At 42.4% G+C, this 19876-nt stretch overlaps 1 protein-coding gene across 1 annotated transcript in view; it reads right to left on the bottom strand.

Moving 5' to 3' along the window:
- The window catches only part of LOC130141893 (rapamycin-insensitive companion of mTOR-like), a 109237-nt gene that overhangs the window by 42665 nt on the left and 46696 nt on the right, over positions 1 to 19876 (bottom strand). The window contains 6 exon segments of the mRNA XM_056323190.1: positions 3457 to 3537; positions 3645 to 3711; positions 3846 to 3936; positions 4956 to 5043; positions 9327 to 9409; positions 19460 to 19527. Of these exon segments, the coding sequence (XP_056179165.1) occupies positions 3457 to 3537; positions 3645 to 3711; positions 3846 to 3936; positions 4956 to 5043; positions 9327 to 9409; positions 19460 to 19527 (478 nt within the window).

Genomic DNA, 19876 nt, shown 5'->3' with positions numbered 1-19876 from the left:
CTGCTCTTCAGGCAGGTTTCTTTTGGTTGGTTTTGGTCTAGAGTAGGCTAAATCAACCTGAGCAAGACAAATACAGTAGTGCTGTGATGGATGGTTATATGCTCCTCAGGAGGGATAGGCAGGGCAGGTGAGGCGGGGGCATGGTGCTGTACATAACAGATGGGTTGGATTGTATGGTACTTGCAGTTGGTGACAACATGGTTGAAAACCTCTGGGTAAGGATTAACAGGAAAACAAATAAAGTAGATCTTGTTGTAGGAGTCTACTATTGACTACCCAGCCAGGACAATGACACCAATGAATTATTCTACAAGGAATTAAGGGATATCTCTAGATCAGCTGCCCTTGTCCTTATGAGTGGATTTTAACTTCCCAGACATCAGCTGGGAATATCATACAGTGGACATGAACAGGTCCAGGAAATTTCTGAAGCATGTTGAAGATAACTTCTCGGTGCAGGTACTAAGGGAGCCAACTAGGAAAGGTTCCCTTCTAGATTTGTTGTTTGTAAACAGAGAGGGGCTTGTGGGCGAAGTGGTGATTGGTGGCTGTCTTGGTCACAGTGACCAGGAAGTAGCTGAGTTCCAAATCATTGGCGATAGTAGGAAAAACTGCCAGCAAAACTTCAACCCTGGATATGGGGAGAGCAGACTTCGGGCTGCTGAAGGAGCTAGTGTGTAAGGTTCCCTGGGAATCTGCTTTTGAGGGTATTGGGGTCCAGGAATGCTGGTCACTTTTTAAGAGCCATCTCTTAAAAGTGCAGGAGCAGGCAATTCCAAAGCATCAGAAGTCAAGCAAGTGGGGCAGGCCAGCTTGGCTGAGCAGGGATCTTCTAGAACTTAGGTGGAAAAGGAAAGTGTGCAGACTTTGGAAGCAAGGACAGGCAACATGGGAGGACTACAGAGATGCTGTTTACCACTGTAGGGAGAAAATGTGTGGCCAAAGCTCGATTAGAGTTCAAGCTGGCCAGCACTGTGAAGGACAACAAAAAGAGCTTTTTAAAATATGTTAACAGCAAAACAAGAATCAGAGATAACATTGGACTCTTGCTTGATGAGTTCACTCACCTCACAAATAGGGACATAGACAAAGCAGAGCTATTTAATGCCTCCTTCACCTCTGTCTTTAACACCAATGATGGGCCCTGGGACCCTCAGAGCCCTGTGTTGGAAGGCCCTGACTGGAGGAATGATAAGCTCCCAGCCGACCCTGAACTTGTTTGAGACTTGCTGCTCCAGCTGGATGCGCATAAATCTATGGGGCCCAATAAGATTCATCCCAGGGTACTGAAAGAGCTGGCTGATGTCATCACGGGACCTCTCTCCATTATTTTTCAAGGGTCTTGGGAGTCTGGAGAGGTCCCAGTCGACTGGAAGCTGTCAAATATTGCCCCAATTTTCAAGAAGAGTAAGAAGGAAAACCCTGATAATCACAGGCCTGTCAGTCTCACTTCAGTGCCTGGCAAAATTATGGAGAAGGTTATTCTGGGAGTTATTGAAAACCACTTGAGAGACAATGCAGGCATTGGTCATAGCCAGCATGGGTTCATGAGGGGAAAGTCCTGTTTAACTAACTTAATTTCCTTTTATGACAAGGTCACCCATCTAGCTGAACAAAGGAAGCCAGTAGATGTGGTGTTTCTGGATTTTAGCATAGCTTTTGATACTGTCTCTCACAGTATCCTTCTGGGTAAACTGTCCAGCATGCGGCTAGAGAAGTCCATAGTATATTGGGTGAGCAAATGGCTGACGGGTCAGGCTTAAAGGGTTATAGTAAATGGAGATACATCAGGCTGGCAGCCAGTGGGATTCCCCAGGCCTCTATTTTAGGGCCAGTGCTCTTTAATGTTTTTATAAATGATCTGGACTCAGGAGTCAAATGTACATTAAGTAAGTTTGCTGACAATACTAAACTAGGAGGTGCTGTGGACTCCCTCAAGGGTAGAGAGGCCTTACAGAGAGATCTGGATAGACTAGAGAGCTGGGCAATCACCAACCGTGTGAAATTTAACAAGAGCAAGTGCTGGATTCTCCACCTGGCACGGGGTAATCCTGGTTGTACATACAAATTGTTGGACAAGAGGCTGGAGAACAGCCCTGCGGAAAGAGATCTGGGGGTTTGGGTTGATGGCAAGTTGAATATGAGTCAACAGTGTGCCCTGGCAGCCAAAAGGGCCAACCGTGCCCTGGGGTGCATCGAGCACAGCATAGCTAGCCAGTCAAGGGAGGTGATTGTCCCAATCTACACCGCACTGGTGCGGCCCCACCTCGAGTACTGTGTGCAGTTTTGGGTGCCTCAGTATAAGAAGAACAAATTGCTAGAGTGTGTCCAGAGCAGGGTGACCAAGATGGTGAAAGGCCTCGAGGGCAAGACTTATGAGGAGCGGCTGAGGTCACTTGGCTTGTTCAGCTTAGAGAAGGCTGAGGGGTGACCTCTTCGCAGTCTACAACTTCCTCAAGGGGGACAGCAGAGGGGGAGGTGCTGATCTCCTCTCTCTGGTGACCAGCAATAGGACACGAGGAAATGGAATGAAGCTGCGTCAGGGGAAGTTCAGATTGGACATTAAGAAAAGGTTCTTCACTGAGAGGGTGATTGGTCACTGGAACAGGCTCCCCAGGGAAGTGGTCATGGCATCAAGCCTATCAGAGTTCAAGGAGCATCTGGACAATACTCTTAGTGATATGATTTAGTTTCAGGTAGTCCTGTGAGGAGCAGGGAGTTGGACTCGATGACCCTTATGGGTCCCTTCCAACTGGAGATATTCTATGATTCTACGAATAAATTTACAATTTCCTCTCATCTCTAGCTGTTGAAATAAATATAAATCCTGTCAGTATGGAATGGTAAAACTTTAATTTTCTTGTGATACAGTGTGAAGGAAAAAAAGAGAAGCTACTCTAAGAGAGATTTTAAGGAGAGGGAAAAGGAACGAAGCAAGGTCCCTTCAGCTTCTCTGCAGCAGGGGCTACCAACAGCAGTGCTGAAAGAGCACTCCAAGTTGGAGTTGCCTGAATGAATAACATGAAGTTCCCAAGCCACATCAAGGTGAACATGAAAAGAGTTTCATCTGCCTAGCCTGTGAAGCAGAAAGCTAAACAAACTGCCACAGAGCTACCATCACTTTAGGAAAATCAAAAAGCATCAATAGTCCTTTTCCCAAACACAGTAACCAATGAGTGAGTTTGCAGGAGTCCAGCTTTAAAGTACAACCGGTTACTGAGGATTGTCTTTGAAGCATAAGCCCTAGCACTTTCAGCACATTCCAAACTGCCTTCCTATCGATTCATGCTGGATTTAATATATGAAGTGACATATGCTGTAATATAAAATAACCTATTATTTTGAATGAAAAGTGGATCTTCCAAATTTGTAACATAAATTCAAAGCTATAATAGGAAATATCTATTTACAGTGAGCTACTAATACTACCTATTATCAGCAAAAAGTCTTACTTACCATGTGCAAAAGTTCTCCTAAAAGGATAGTTGCTCTAACAGATATATGGTCATCACTACTTGTGATCACTTCAACCAGACCCTTCAAAAAAGTTTTAAAATTATTACATTTAATGTATAACACCTTATTTTAATGTTTATAGAAAAAAAAGTAGCAAGCATCCATTTAAACTTCAAGACATTAGTTACCTCTAGAAGTCCATTAGTAATGAAAGCTGAAAGCACTAAAGCCAAATAATTATCCATGAGATCAGGCCTAAGGAGAAAAAGGTATGGAAATGGTTTAGAAAGTACATTTCTTATTGTGTCTGCAAGAAAACAACAAATATTTTTGTCAACAACAACAGAAAACTAAAACAAGAGTTTAGACTGAGTTTGCAAAATGTTCACCTTGACCTGGCTCGATGTGGTAGTATAGTTTTAGCTTCAGCAGCTACAAAGCCATCAGAAAGTCTCCAGCAGTCCTGAAATCTGCTTGGATCTATAACAAGAAAATATGGACAATGGTAATTATATCACTGGATTTCATGGTGTTAATTTAATAGTTGTCAATATGTAAATAATTCCTACTGTTATTTCAGGTTTAAAATTATAGAAAATTTTGTCAGAAGGGATCTCTAACAAGTCATAAAATCCACACTCCTGCACAAAACAAGGCTAACTTCAAAGCTAGGACAAAGATCTCATTTAAGTATCAACCAAAATAATGAAATTTCCAATTCATAAACACATCAAACTTGTTTAACAGAAAATATCATAAACATCTAAAATTTTAAACCATACATCCATATGTTGCAAAGTAGCAAGTTTGCGATAAAGAATGATTTATTTACTTATAAGCACATAACAGGGATTAAGCTTGATGATACAACTGCATGACAAAGACACTTATAACCAGGGTTTGAATAGAATTGCTGGAACATTAAAGGCCGAGACTTGCTTCTTTTGGGCTCATACTTTTGCACTGTGAGACAAAGCAGAAGATACTCTTTGGTTTACAAAGGAGCAATTCTAAAGATAAAAGACTAACTCTGCTAAATATATAGGCATGAAAACACATACACTTGCCCTGGGAAAAGTAAGTCTGCTGAAGTGCAGCAGATAGCTAGCAGATACACAATATATAGCAAAGACCCTTTTTCACAACTTCTGTAGCATGCACCGACACTTCTATATTACTAATGCTTCTAACACTTCAAAGAAGTCTAATTTATAGTAACGCATTTAGTCTTTTGTGTAAATGCTACACTACTGCTCTTGTATGAAACTTACAACTGATATATAGTAAGGATACCAGAAGAAAGTTAGACTTCTAGTAGCTTGATCAACACTGAACAATTGCTAAAGTTTTAAACAGGGCTTCAGAACACCCAATGAATTCAGTGATGAAATGGTTAAGATTGACATACTTTACAAGACAGAAGTAACAGTGAAGGCTTCAAATTTGTAGAAGAGCTTAATAAAAAGAATTTTTATGTGAACCAGTACTAAACTACTTACCTACACTGAGAAGTGCCTCAATAAACTCTTCTGCAACAACAGGGAGAGGAAGGCGAAATATATCATAAAGAACCTCAAGCAGACCATGCTAGCAAAAAACAAACAAACCAGAAGTTTCAGAAATTTTATAGATTTACAAAAATGTTTACTATTATTTTTGAAGTCGTGATTTCTAGAGTGCTAAAATTGGTGTCTTTGTTTCAGGGTTTCTTTTAGGATAACATGCTTATTTTCATAATCTGAATGAATCAAATGCTTTGCTGTTCTGCCAACTGAAGAGTAAAGACCCATCACATCACAAGAGATGCTGGAGCTGAGTAAGGCAGCCCAACCTGCCCGTTGTATAATAACCAGTGCAACTAAGAAAAAGAGATGGGTGACAGCAGTAGGCAAAATTCCTCTGAGAGGTACAGAGGCACCTATTTACCAATCTGATGTGCTCTCTGGAAAGGTATGCTGCTTGCCAGGGACTCATATCAGGGATGTTACTGACAGGCTACGAATCTTTACAATTCACTATTATCCACTGCTGTTGTTCCACATGGGCACCAGTGTTAAACCAGGAGCAGTCTGAGGGGCATCAAGAAGGATTACAGAGCCCTGGGAGCGGCAGTAAGGGACTATGGAGCACAGGTAGATTTTTCATCAGTCCTCCCGGTCAAAGGGAAGGGGCTTGAAAGGACCAATTGAATCTAGCAAATCAACAAATGGTTACAGGACTGGTGCCACAGACAGGAGTTTGGTACTTAGACCATGGACTTAAACCCGGTCTACTGGGGGCTGATGGGGTCCATCTGTAAGAGAAGGGGAAGAGCATCTTCAGTCATAGGCTGGCCAAGCTGGTGAGGAGGGCTTTAAACTAAAGTTGCTGGGGGAGGGGAACCTCAATCCATCCCACTCCTACCAGTTTGATGCCAGTGACAGCAATAGACGCCCAGAGCCTGGAGAGGGATCACAAGGCAGTGGGACATCACCTGAAGAGCAGCACAAAGGAATTCCAGCCACTCCAGCCAGTGAGTCAGCTTCATCATCATCAACTTAAATGTCTCTATTCAAACACACGTAGCATGGGGAATAAACAACAGGAGTTACATGCCCACGCCTGTAGGGCCATGGTCTTATTGGCATCACAAGATGTTGTGGGATGATGCATATGACTGGAGTGTTGGAATGGAAGGATATAGACTCTTTAGGAAGGACAGGCAAAGAGGAGGGGGTGTTGCCTTCTATGTCAACAATCAGCTGGAGTTCACAGACCTCTGCCTGGGGATAAATAAAGAGCTGACTGAGAGCTTATGGGTGAGGATTAAAGGGAGGGCAGGGACAGGGAAAAGTGACATTATAGTGGGGGTCTGCTACAGGCCACACGACCAGGAAGAATGAGAGGATGAGGTCCTTTAGAGGCAGATAGGAGATGCCTAAAGTTCACAAGCCCTGGTCCCATTGGGGGGCTACAATCACCATGATATCTGTTGGGAGGGGCAACATAGCAGGGCATAAGCAATCCAGGAGGTTCTTTGAATGGGTTGATGATAACTTCCTTCTCCAAGTGATAGAGGAGCCAACGAGGAGAGGAGCTATGCTGGACCTTGTTCTCACCAACAAGGAGGGGCTGAGTGAGGAATGTGAAGCTTAAGGGCAGCCTTGGCTGCAGGGACCATGAAATGGTGGAGTTCAAGATCCTTAGAGCAGCAAGGAGGGCATACAGCAAGATCACTACCGTGGAATTCAGGAGAGCTGACTTTGGCCTCTTCAGGGATCTGCTTGGTAGAGCACCATGGGATAGAGCCCTGCAGGGAAGAGGCGCCCAAGAAAGTTCGTTAATATGCAAGGATCACCTCCTCCAAGCTCAGGAGCGATGCCTCCCAACAAAGAGGAAGTCAGGCAAAAACACCAGGAGGCCTGCATGGATGAACAGGACAAACTCAAACACAAAAAGGAAGCCTACAGGGGGTGGAAGTAAGGACAGGTCGCCTGGGAGGAATACAGAGAAAGTGTCCAAGCAGCCATGGATCAGGTTAGGAAAGCTGAAGCCCTGATAGAATTAAATCTGGCCAGGGACATCAAGGGCAACAAGAAAAGCTTCTATAGGTATGTCAGCGATAAAAGGAAGACTAGGGAAAATGTGGGCCCTCTCTGGAAGGAAACGGGGGACCCTGGTTACCCAGGACATGGAGAAGGCTGAGGTACTCAATGACTTTTTTGCCTCAGTCTTCACCTGCAAGTACTCCAACCACACCGCCCAAGTCACAGAAGGCAAAGGCGGGGGACTGGGAGAATGAAGAACCACCCGCTATAGGAGAAGATCAGGTTTGAGACCATCTAAGGAACCTGAAAGTGCACAAGTCCATGGGACCTGATGAGATGCATCCACGGGTCCTGAGGGAACTGGCGGATGAAGTGACTAAGTCACTCTCCATCATATTTGAGAGGTCCTTGCAGTCCGGTGAAGTTCCCAGTGACTAAAAAAGGGGAGACGTAACCCTCATTTTTAAAAAGGGGAATAAGGAAGACCTGGGAAACTACAGGCTGGTCAGTCTCACCTCGGTGCCCAGCAAGATCATGGAGCAGATCCTCCTGGAAACTATGCTAAGGCACATGGAAAATAAGGAGGTGATTGGTGACCGCCAACATGGCTTAACTAAGGGCAAATCATGCTTGACAAATTTGTTGGCCTTCTATGACGGGGTTACAGCACGGACGGATGAGGGAAGAGTGACCGATGTCATCTACCTGGACTTGTGCAAAGCATTTGACACTGTCCCGCACGACATCCTTGTCTCTAAAATGGAGAGACATGGATTTGACAGGTGGACCACTCGGTGGATAAGGAATTGGCTGGATGGTTGCACTCAAAGAGTTGTGGTCAGCAACTTAAAGTCAAAGTGGAGATCGGTGACAAGTGGTGTTCTTCAGGGGTCTGTACTGGGACCAGTGCTGTTCAAAATCTTTGTCAGGGACATGGACAGTGGGATCGAGCGCACCCTAAGCAAGTTTGCCAATGACACCAAGCTGAGTGATGCAGTCGACATGCTGGAGGAAAGGGATGCTGTCGTCCAGAGGGACCTTGACAGGCTAGAGAGGTGGGCATGTGCAAACTTCATGAGGTTCAACAAGGCCAAGTGCAAGGTCCTGCACCTGGGTTGGGGCAACCCCCAGTATCAGTACAGGCTGGGCAGAGAATAATGGATTGACGGCAGCCCTGAGAAGAAGGACTTGGGGGTGCTGGTGGATGAGAACCTCAACATGGGCTCGCAATGTGTGCTTGCAGCCCAGAAAGCCAACCGAATCCTGGGCTGCATCAAAAGAAGTGTGACCAGCAGGTTGAGAGGTTGAGAGGTTGAGAATCACCTCTCTGCTTTGCTCTTGTAATACCCCAACCTGGAGCATTGCATTCAGCTCTAGGGCCCCCAACATAAGAAGAACATGGACCTGTTGGAATGAGTCCAGAGGAGGGCCATGAAGCTGATCAGAGGGCTGGAGCACCTCTCCTATGATGACAAGCTGAGAGAGTTGGGGTTGTTCAGCCTGAAGAAGAGAAGGCTCTGGGGAGACCTTATAGCAGCCTTCCTGTACTTAAAGGGGGCCTACAGGAAAGGTGGGGAGGGACTCTTTATCAGGGAGTGTAGTGATAGGATGAATGGTAATAGTTTTAAACTGAAAGAGGGTAGATTTAGATTAGATATTAGGAAGAAATTCTTTACTGTGAGGGTGGTGATGCACTGGAACAGGTTGCCCAGAGAAGTCATGTATGCCCCATCCCTGGAAGTGTTCAAGGCCAGGTTGGAACTAGATGATCTTTAAGGTCCCTTCCAACCCAAACCATTCTATGATTCTATGATCTGGAGAAGAGAAAGGAAGGGGCTTGTTTACTTTAGAAGCGTGCCTGACTGTCACTATAAATTCTACAGAAGCTCAGGCTACTCGGATTACAGTTTTTTAGAACAGTTAGTGCTGCCACCATCCACTTGATTTAGCAGGTAATTGGGAAGTCACATTTTTATTTATCTCAGATTCAATGCTTTAAACTCATAACTGCAGCTACTGTGATTTTGCTTGGACTTGTGGTCAGAGTAAAAGTTAATTCATGCACTTTTCTCTCCTCCACTCCCTGCTCTCAGACATACAGGGTGTGATTCCACTATCATTTTATGTGCAAGGAACTGAGACAGAAAAAGCAAGCAACTTGCTTAAGGAGTTTTATAATGGGATTATTGACTTAGACGTGGGGGTCAAATAAAGTCAAGGCTAGTTGTCTCATAATTGGAGTCTGCATTTAAACCACTAAACGGATAAAATCATCAAAATTTTAAATGTTCATTAAAACATCCAATATTATTCCTATATCAGTACTAATTATTCACTACCTACCCGTATTTCCATATTTGGTATACAGAGTACCCCAATAAGAGACTGAATCCCAGAATTTCCAGGTTTGCACAAACTGATAATACCTAGGAAACATTAAATACATAATATTCCATCACCAAGCAAAAAAAAAGCATTAGTCACATTGTTAAATTTGATTTCCAGTTTGAGTACAAGCACAGATGATGAAAATTATTAATCATAAACATTTTTCACCTCTATAATGTCATCTCCTTTCTAATAAATGTTTAACAAAGCTTTCTAATGACAAAACTTTGTTTCTTCATTAAAAAATAGAGCTACTTTTACCCTCTTTACTGTGAACAATATTCTCAAATTATCTGCATAACCAACATTTACGTGGATGAAATGGCAGAAAGAAAAGACAAAATTGTCAGTAAAGGATAAACATTAAACCTGAAAGATATAAATCATCTTAGCAGAACCGTGAGCTGTTTCTCCATCAAAAGCTGTATGTTAAACTAATAATTTAGTTACCTTTAATCTCAGGAGAATTCTAAACAGCGAGTTTAAATATACTTGGAATAACATTCTCTGTGCATCGTTTTTAATCATCTTTACCCAAATGACAAGTGCTCATCTCCAGAATTTTCATAGAATAAAACAAGTTTCTCCAAAATACAACTTTAAATGAACAAAAAGCCAGGTTTACACACCTTTACGTCTTACATATTATATATAAACCCAAATCTTCATTCATTAATATTTACTAAAAAATGAAAATTATTACCTACTCGTCTATTTATTTTCACTAATACATATCTAACTTTAATGACATGTGTTTTATATGAACTTGAAGATCAAGTCCTCAAGTTCGAAACTTCCATGTCACAAAAACTTATGACAAGTACACATGGCCACATAGACATTAAGGGCATTTAAATATGTTCCACTGAGGGAAGGGGTTAAAGAAATTTTAGTAGATCTAATTGCTTAATGATTACCTAAATTGTTGTTGATAAATAATGCTTTGTTTTACTAACTGTTGTGAGGTGGGGTTTGTTTTGTTTTGTTTTTTGTTTTTGGGGTTTTTTTTTGAGGTTTTTTTTTTACTAACCATTAACTGAAGCAAGGAGTCTGCAGTTCCTCCTGAAGGACAGTTCCTGATAAGAACTAGCTAAAACCAACTGTATAGTTTGGACAAAGACCAAGGAACAACTGAGAGGAACAACTGAGTCTGCGCAAAGAGATAAGGTAAAAAGTTCAGAGTGAGGGAGACTACCAAGCCTTCATCCCCATGACCCCCACCAAGAGGCACCACGCAAGCATAGTTGGGAGGGACTTATGGAAATGACTTCTTGGAACTAATTTTAATATGAAGTGGGCCTAGGCTATGAATATGTATATGCATATTTGGAAATCTTATGTATATGCAACATTTGATTGTATAAATTGAGGCAAGTTGTTGCCCCAGGCGCACATGGCTTTGGTGGGACTATCCCTGTGACCTACTTTACAATCTGATAGATTGTGGAGTCTGATTCCACAAGTCACCACAGTGCACCTCAGAGGCCTTTCCCCACCCCTACCTCCACCCCAAGAGTATAAAATGGTCTGTGGTGAGTTGACCTCTATTGGGTGCCAGGTGCCCACCAAGCTGCTCTATCACTCCCCATCCTCAACTGGACAAGGGGAGAGAAAAATATAACGGAAGGCTCGTGGGTCAAGATAAGGACAGGGAGATCACTCAGCAATTACCATCATGGGCAAAACAGACTCGACTTGGGGAAATTAGTTTAATTTATTACCATACAAATCAAGAGTAAAATAATGAGAAATAAAAACTAAATCTTAAAACACCTTCCCCCCACCCCTACCCTTCTTCCCAGGCTTAACTACACTCCTGATTTCTCTACCTTCCCCCAAGTAGTGCAAAGGGACAGGGAATGGGGGTTACGGTCAGCTCATCACATATTGTCTCTGCTGCTCCTTCCTCACTCTCTTCCCTTGCTCCAGCGTGAGGTACCTCCCACAAAAGACAGTCCTCTACAAACTTCTCCAACATGAGTCCTTTCCATGGGCTACAGTTCTTAATGAACTGCTCCAGTGTGGGTTTCATACATGGGGTGCAGTTCTTCAGGAACAGACTGCTCCAGCATGGGTCCCCTATGGGGTCACAAGTCCTGCCAGAAAACCTGCTCCAGCATGGGCTTCTCTCTCCATGGGGGTTCACAGGTCCTGCCAGGAGCCTGCTCCAGCGCAGGCTCTCTACAGGGTCACAGCCTCCTTCAGGCACATCCACCTGCTCTGGCGTGGGGTCCTCTATGGGCTGCAGGTGGATATCTGCTCCACCATTAACCTCCATGGGCTGCAGGGGGACAGCCTGCCTCACCATGGTCTTCACCATGGGCTGCAAAGGAATCTCTGCTCTGGTGCCTGGAGCACCTCCTCCCTCTCCTTCTTCACTGACCCTGATGTCTGCATAGCTGTTTCTCTCACATACTCTCACTCCTCTCTTCTGACTGTTGTTGGTGTTGCACAGGTTTTTTTCCCCTTTCTTAAATATGTTACCCCAGAGGTGATACCACTTGGTAAATGGTCATTTCAACTGATTTAGTTTATTTGCAAGACACTGTCTCAACTACAAGAACAAGCACTCTCTGAGGCAATATCTTCATGTTAAATATTGTAATATTGCAGAAAAAGGATTTAGAAAAATGTGAAAATCTAATTTTTCAATTTAGAAATGTCTACCACATAAAAAAATCTAAAACTATGTCCATACTGCAGCTCATCTTCAACTATAGCACTTGGTAAAAGCAGGCGCTAATGAAACTATTCTGTTGATATCTCTTTGCATAGGCAAATAGATTTCTTATTTACAATGGCAGAACCATCTCAAAGAGAAATTCTTATCTTATGATGCTATTTTCAACATCCTCTCACCCATCAAATGTGAAGAAGTACAATCAAGGTACAACTTATATGGCATTCTATACTAAGGAAAAAAAAGGCCAAAAAAACCCCCAACCTGTGTCTTGTTAGTAGTTAGTCAAAGAAAACTATGTATGAGTCCTCCAATTTAACAGCATCAAAACACATCTTAGTACCTGTTGTGAAAACTTATTAAATTGATTACTGCTTATGACAAAGTCTTTGTCTTTAATTAGGGATTGCTTAACATGGACAGGGAGCTCAGGGAGTTCAAGGGCAACTTTAACGAGCAGGTGGTGTTTGTCCTGAGCCCCCCAAACAAGCAAGATATGAGCAGGACCATCCAGACAATAAATACTGTGTGCAGCTGTGTCATGACGGTGACTCCACCACGTTCGGGCATCTGGCCAAGATCCCTGGTGTGTGTGAACCTTATGAACCATGAGATAGTGCATGCCTGCACTTAGCCTAAACTTAAAAGTTTGCATACACTAGGTGTGTAAACTATTTCTGTTTTTCACTGAGTATAAAGGCGGGCAAGCTCCGGGACTGGGCCAGAAGCCTCACCTACAGGTAGACGCACTGTGCAGGAATTTTCTGTTACCGAAAGACTCCTAGCGCTGGCTGCAATGGGGCTTCCCAGCTGAAGTGTGGGCCTGGATGATGTTAAAGGTGGCAATTGGTGATGTATCCTTTTCTTAGTCTCTGTAACACTTTGGAGTAATGATGTGATGCTTTGCTCCTATTGCTCTTTTATCATATTGTGCATAATAACTAGTACTGTTTCCTTTTATCATATTGTGTGCTATTTTCCTTTATTATATTGTAATATAATAAACTGCATTTATTCTTATATTTGATTTGGAATTCATTTTTGCTTGGTATCCAGTCAATCACCAAAATATAAATTGGCGTCACAGACAGGATATGAAGCAAAACTATCTCTATTTAGGAAAAAAAGGTAACTTCAAATGCCACTAGTGCAATGATAATATTCCCAGGTGGGAACAATTGCCTTATTGTACTTTGGCCACCAAGTGGTCTCATTGTGCTGGACTCTGTGAAAGTTGGGATTCATGCTTGAGAGAAGCAGAACCCCTTGATGTGCTAAGATGTATGCAAAAGATACCTGTTGAAAAAGGGAAGGAAGTGGCCACATTAGGGCAACGTGGATGGATTTTATTAACTGCTTATAGGAAACAGCATCAGCAGCGAGAGCAGATTTGTGTAGAGAAAGTGAAGTTAGAGAAACAAATATGTGATTTGCAAAGTAAGGTGGTCCTGTTACATTGCCAGTATTGTTTGTTGACAGCTAAGTTGGATGCTTATCAGACTGTGGCAGAGAAGGCAGCTGTTAGGGCTGCTCAGTATAAGTATCATAAGCAGTGGGGTAGAGTGAATAAGGTGTGCACAGTTATTGCTGAAGCAGGAACACAGTGGGATCCTGACAAGTGAGATGGTGATATATGGGACTCAACTGATTCAGATGCGAGTATAGGGGGAGAATTTGTTTCTGAGACTGTAGAGATAAAACCTGTCATCAGGAGAAAATTAGAACCAGGGCCAGATGGATGGCAAGTGAGACATGATGTAATTGAGGATTATACTCAGCATGAAATTAATAATGTGACTGAGCGATTCCAGCAGAAACCAGGGGAACCTTTGCTCACTTGGATGGTGCAGCTGTATGATTTAGGAGCGTCTGGAACTGCATTGGATGCTGTGGATAGCAAGAAGTTGTAATATTGAGTTCTGATTCTTTTGTGCAAGATACTTTTTGAAAGCATTATCAGGGAGACACTAATTTGTTAACCTTGGCAGCTGCGGGTTGCAACTGCAAATACCCCATGGAGGGGGAATGGCCAGGAGGAGATCGCCCCTGGTACACATTACAAGACTGCATACAGTGTCTTAAAGAGGAAGGGATGAAAACTGCTATCTTTATAGGAGACATTGACACAATGATACAGATTGGGTTAACCGCACCTATTAGGAATACAATCATTAAAACTGCTCCGCCTGCATATATGACAATCTTGTCATGATTACGATTTTAATAAATGAGACAGGGAACCCTATAGCAGAAGTAATTGAGAAGGTACAACAACTGGGAGGTTTAGGAGAATGGGGTCCGGAACAAAATGCAGGGTGTGGTGATAGAAATGAAAATAATAAAGCTGAAAATAGTAGGATTTCATGGAGAGGAATGTTTGCTGCCTTGTTAAAGGATGGGATGACTCGAGATAAAATTGATGGAATTCCTACGAATGAGATATGGAGGTTATATAAACAGTGAGGACTGAACAAACCAAGTAAGAAAGTAAATAGTTATAGCCAGAAAAGTTTGTAGAATCACTAGAGGATACAGCTCAGCCTTCTGCACTGCCTCTTGAACCTTGAAAGGATGCCCCACTCCCCAGCCAGAGGGCCCCCCGCTGGAGAGTCAGACATTCTGGGGGACAGGGAGGATTGGGGGCAGCTTGATGATGGTCTGTATCCCTGGCATGATGTTAAAATCCTCCATCGACAATTAAAAGAGTTAAAGACTAATTGAAAGGAAGGCCAAGCTCCAATACAAGAGTGGGTTAAGAAAGACCATGTGTCCTCAAACTTTTTAAACAGGGGGCCGGTTCACTGTCCCTCAGACACTGTCGGGGGCCGGACTATAGTTTGGAAAAAAATGAACAAATCCCTATGCACACTGCACATATTTTGTTTGTAGTAGTGCACAAAAAACAGGGAAAAGAATGCAATATTTTAAATTAAGAACAATTGTAATCAACAAAAACCAATAATATTTCAATGTGAACTATGGGCCTGCTTTTGGCTAATGAGATGGTCAGTGTTAGGTTCCATATTTGTCACTGCCAGTCGTAGCAAGTGATGCAAGTGTTCATCAGTTAGTCTGGATCTGACTGGAGATTTCAGATGTTTCATTCGGGAAAAAGTCTGCTCACAGACATAGGTGCTGCCAAAGATGGTTGCAATTTGGAGTGCATGGTTCCTGAGATTATGAGATGTCTCTGAGGGGAGAGACGCATAGAAATTAGTAAGGCTGCTTGATTTGAATGCATCTTTCAGCGAGTCACAAGTCTGTAGCTCGGCCAATTCCATTTGGTAAATCGGATCAACAGTTTCAATGTCAACAGAAAATGGGTTCCGGAAAAGCTGCATGTCCTGTTCATGGAGACGAAGCTCTTTAAATCTAATTTGAAACTCCTTTTGCAACATTTCTAGTACATCCATACACGTTTTGTTTGGGAATGCGACTGCTGGTTTTTCTGCAGACAGGTTTTGAGTTGTGGGGAGATGGCAGAAGTTTTCCTCCTTTACTTGGTTAATGAGCAGGTCTAATTTGACTTGAAATGCTTTCACATGTGAATACACATCACAGATGAGCTTCCCCTTTCCTTGAAGCTGGACACTGAAATTGTTGAGTAGCTCTGTTACATCTGTCAGAAACGCAAGGTGCCATTTCCGTTCTGCATCTTTGAGCTCTGGTACTTCTTTGTTTTTAGAAAGCACAAAATCATAAACCTGTGGAAGTAAGTCATAAAATCGTTTCAAAACTGTCCCTCGACTCAGCCAGCGGACTTCTGTGTGGTACAGAATATCTTCATAGGCAACATTTAGCTCAGACAGAAATTCCTGACACTGTCTGTGGTTTAGTGCGTGAGCTCTAATGCAGTTAACACAAGAAAGCACAATTTTCATGACAGAGTCCAGCTTCAGTGATTTACAACACAGGGCTTGTTGGTGGATGATGCGGTGTATGGCTATTGGATGTGAATGGCTGCGTTTGTCCATCTCTTTGTTAATGTGTGCAACCACTCCTTTCATGGACCCCACCACGCTAGGAGCACCACCAGGTGTCACACTGAATAGTTTACCCCAGTCCAGCTCCAAATCGTTCATAGTTTGGCAAACTTTCTCATGGATATCCTCTCCTGTAGTTGTTCCTTTGGTGCTTTTCAGTGCAGCAAGCTCCTCTGTGACTTTGAAACGATCATTTGTCCCACGAATGAAAATTAGAAGTTGTGCAGAATCACGAACATCATTGCTTTTGGCGAGTGCCAATGAGAAACAGCAAAGTTTTTTTGAGGAGTTTTGCAACTGCAGATTCAAATTTTCCCCCATTTCTTCAGTCCTTCGTGTAATTGCAGGTCCTGAAAGCCTCACTGTACTAAATAAATCCGCCTTCTCTGGACACATCTCTTTGGCCACAGAAAGAAGGCATTCTTTAACAAATTCTCCCTCTGTGAATGCTCTGCCAGTGCGCGCTACGAGCTTGGCAACTTGATAGCTTGCTCGAAGTGATGACATATTGAGCTGCTTTTGCTTCACAAACGTATTTTGCTGAGTTGTCAATCCATGTTTCAGTCTTAATATTTTATCTTTTCTCACTTGTCCGACCAAAGAATCATATTTACCTTTATGTTGAGTTTCGTAGTGTCGACGCAAATTGTATTCCTTTGACACAGACACTGAATTCTGGCATATCAGACAAACAGCTCGCTCTTTGTACTCCGTGACAAAATAATCAGAAGTCCACTTTTCTTGGAACACCCCGCACTCGGAGTCAATTGTTCTTTTTTTTGACACGATGGTGCGCGCGCTTCCTACTGGTGCTGGCTTGCTTGTCCTGCCTGGGAGCTGGAGGGAGGGAGGGAGAGACGGGGGAGCCGCCCCCCTCGCTGATGCCGCCGCCCCCCTCCTCAGCCTGGCCGCGCAGTCCGGACAGGGTGGCCAGAAGGGACTGAAGGGACTTTGCCGCGCCGGGGCTCTGGCGATTCGCCCGAGTTGGCTGGACCTCGCAGTGCAGAGGCTGCCGACAGCTTGCCCAGCAGAGGAGATGGGGTGTGTGTGTGTGTCTGTAAATACCAGGGGCCGGATTGAGGACCCTGGGGGGCTGTATCTGGCCCGTGGGCCGTATTTTGATGACCCATGAGAAAGACGGTCGCCCACATGTGGAGCTGCAAATTTATTGGAAAAATTGATTCCCCTCCAACAGGTTAGGGCCCTTTTAGATACTGAAACGGAGGCCTCTCTAATTTATGGAAATCCAAAGCGATTTAAAGGTCAAAAAGTTGTTATTACTGGATTAGGAGGGAAACAAATTGAATCTGTTCAAACTAAAATTGAAATGAAAATAGGAAATTTGCCAAAAAGAACCTATTTATTTATGATTGTCCTAATCCCTGAATATATTATTGCAATTGATATTTTAAAAGGGTTAACTTTACATTTACAAGACAATATCAATTTGGAGTAAAGCCATATATTATGGCTAAACCTGTACTTGTGGGGAAAGTAAGAATGCCCCCTATACAAATTCCTTCTGCAGCGAAAATTGTTACAATGAAACAATATAGAATTCCAGGGGGACATGAGGAAATTTCACAAACAATAAAGAATTTGTTAGAGACAGGAGTTTTAAAACCCACCACCACCACCTGGAATAGTCCAGTGTGGCCAGTAAAAAAAAGTGATGGGATCTGGCAAATGACTGTTGATTACAGAGGGATGAAGAAATATACTCCACTGTTAATGGCCAGAGTGCCAGATATCATTACTTTGATTGAAAAAGTGCAATAACATCCAGGAACCTGGTATGCAGTAATTGATTTGGCTAATGCTTTCTTTACAATACCCATTGCTGAGGAGCACTGGGATCAGTTTGCCTTTACTTGGCAAGGCAGACAGTATACTTTTACCCATCTGCCTTAAGGGTGAATACATATCCCCACTATTTGTCATTAAACAATGGGCTGAGCATTTGGATTTATTCACTTTACCAGCCACCACACAGATAGTACACTATATCAATGACATTATGATTCAGGAGGAAACTGAGCAAGAGGTGCAAAATCCATTAGAATTGGTAATCTAGCATATGAAAAACAAAGGATGGGAGATTAATCCAAGCAAAATCCAGGGACTGGCTCAGACAGTGAAGTTTTTAGGGATGCAGTGGCATTGTGGGCACAGAGAAATACTGCCAAAAGCCAGGCAGAAAATTTTGGATTTTGCAACACCACAAAATGAAACTGATGCACAAAGATTTATTGGATTATTTGGATTCTGGAAACATCATATTCCACATTTAGGGCAAATTCTGGCTCCTTTGTATAAAGTAACCCAGAAGAAATATGAATTCAAATGGGAATATGTCCCCGCTAACAGATATTATCTTTGAGAATGATATCATATCTTTTAGCCTTGTCTTTTACAGAACTACCTGTTTTGGATCCTGAATCTTGTCCTGTATCTTATGGTCCATTTGGACGGTGCCATTACCCCAAGAAACTATCTGAGAAAGATTAATACAACGACTGCAAGCTGGTGGTAGAGAAATAGCACCCACTTACGAACACAAGGCAACTATACCTGCGATGCGAATAAGCCTTGTCAGATAGTTAACCTGATGTTTTCACCAGGAGTGACCTTGTGGAGAGCCCTTGGAAGGAATGGACATCTCTTTGTGCAATATCAAATGGATCAAGACACAGTGACCTTATCAAATGATAGTACTGATGCTATCAAATGCTATAATATTTCTATTCCTTGCGTATGTACTATAGAAATAGCTTGTAATTGTTGTGTTAATGATACTACTAATATGTATAATTTTAGCAGTAGTGGTACCATAACTTTAGCTATGCTCAATATGCTATTTTGTATTAATGCTACTGTGATACAAAATAGATCAATCTGGGTTGATTATATAACTGTTTTTTGGAATCACCCTGTTACTAATACTAACTAATTAAATAGAATACTGGCCACCTGTGTTTCAGTTGCACAACAGTATCAGAAGAACGTTATTCATTTTAATATCTCATTTCCACATTTACCATTATGTCAGAGGAAAAGAGCTTGGTGGGACACTTGGGTAGCACAGGTGCTGGTATAGGATTTGTAAACAGTACAGGTACAGAATCATTACAAAATAAGTTAAAGATGGGAGAAAAGGATATATCCCAACTGATCAACTTACAAGCTCAATGGATGCCTACTGCGTTCTAACCTCAAAAGCTCACATTAAAATATGATACTGAATTCTTACAATTGTTTAAGTTGTCACAAGTCAATCAGCAGAACAGTACCATTGTAGGAAGGCATCAACAGAAATTATACAGATCAAGAGACAGATTCTGTGCTTAAATAAATCACTTTTTTACACTAGAAAGTAAAATTCCCCTTCCAATCATCCAACTTAGAAAAAACAAAAAAAACCTTACCTGCCCATGATCGAAATGCTGCCACTATTCCCATTTTACTAGCTAGGAACCGTGCTTCTCTGTCCTCTCTGTCATTAAAATAACAAATGTCACAATACACAGTTAATTACTGTAAAACAAACAGTGTTACTAACATAGCAAGTAAAAAGTAGTAAACTGAAATTTTAGATGGGGGACAAAATTCAGAGTAAGAAAAATCTGTTACTACATATATATGTATGCAATGTGTACACACACACACAGAGGTTAGAATTTTTAAAGTATTGTTAGTTTTCTTTTTTTAGTGGAGGTTCCACAGTAGGAGGTTCACATCAAAAGTGATCTATATTTGGTTGGATGATTCACTCTGAAGCCTTCACTGACAGTAAGACTACAGCAAGGTCTTAGAAACTCTCAAGGACAAAGGCTGCAGGACCT

Source organism: Falco biarmicus, chromosome W (assembly GCF_023638135.1).
Source record: "Falco biarmicus isolate bFalBia1 chromosome W, bFalBia1.pri, whole genome shotgun sequence".
Lineage (NCBI taxonomy): Eukaryota > Metazoa > Chordata > Aves > Falconiformes > Falconidae > Falco > Falco biarmicus.
Note: the sequence above shows the minus strand (reverse complement) of the source record. Positions and strands in the feature narration are given on the sequence as shown.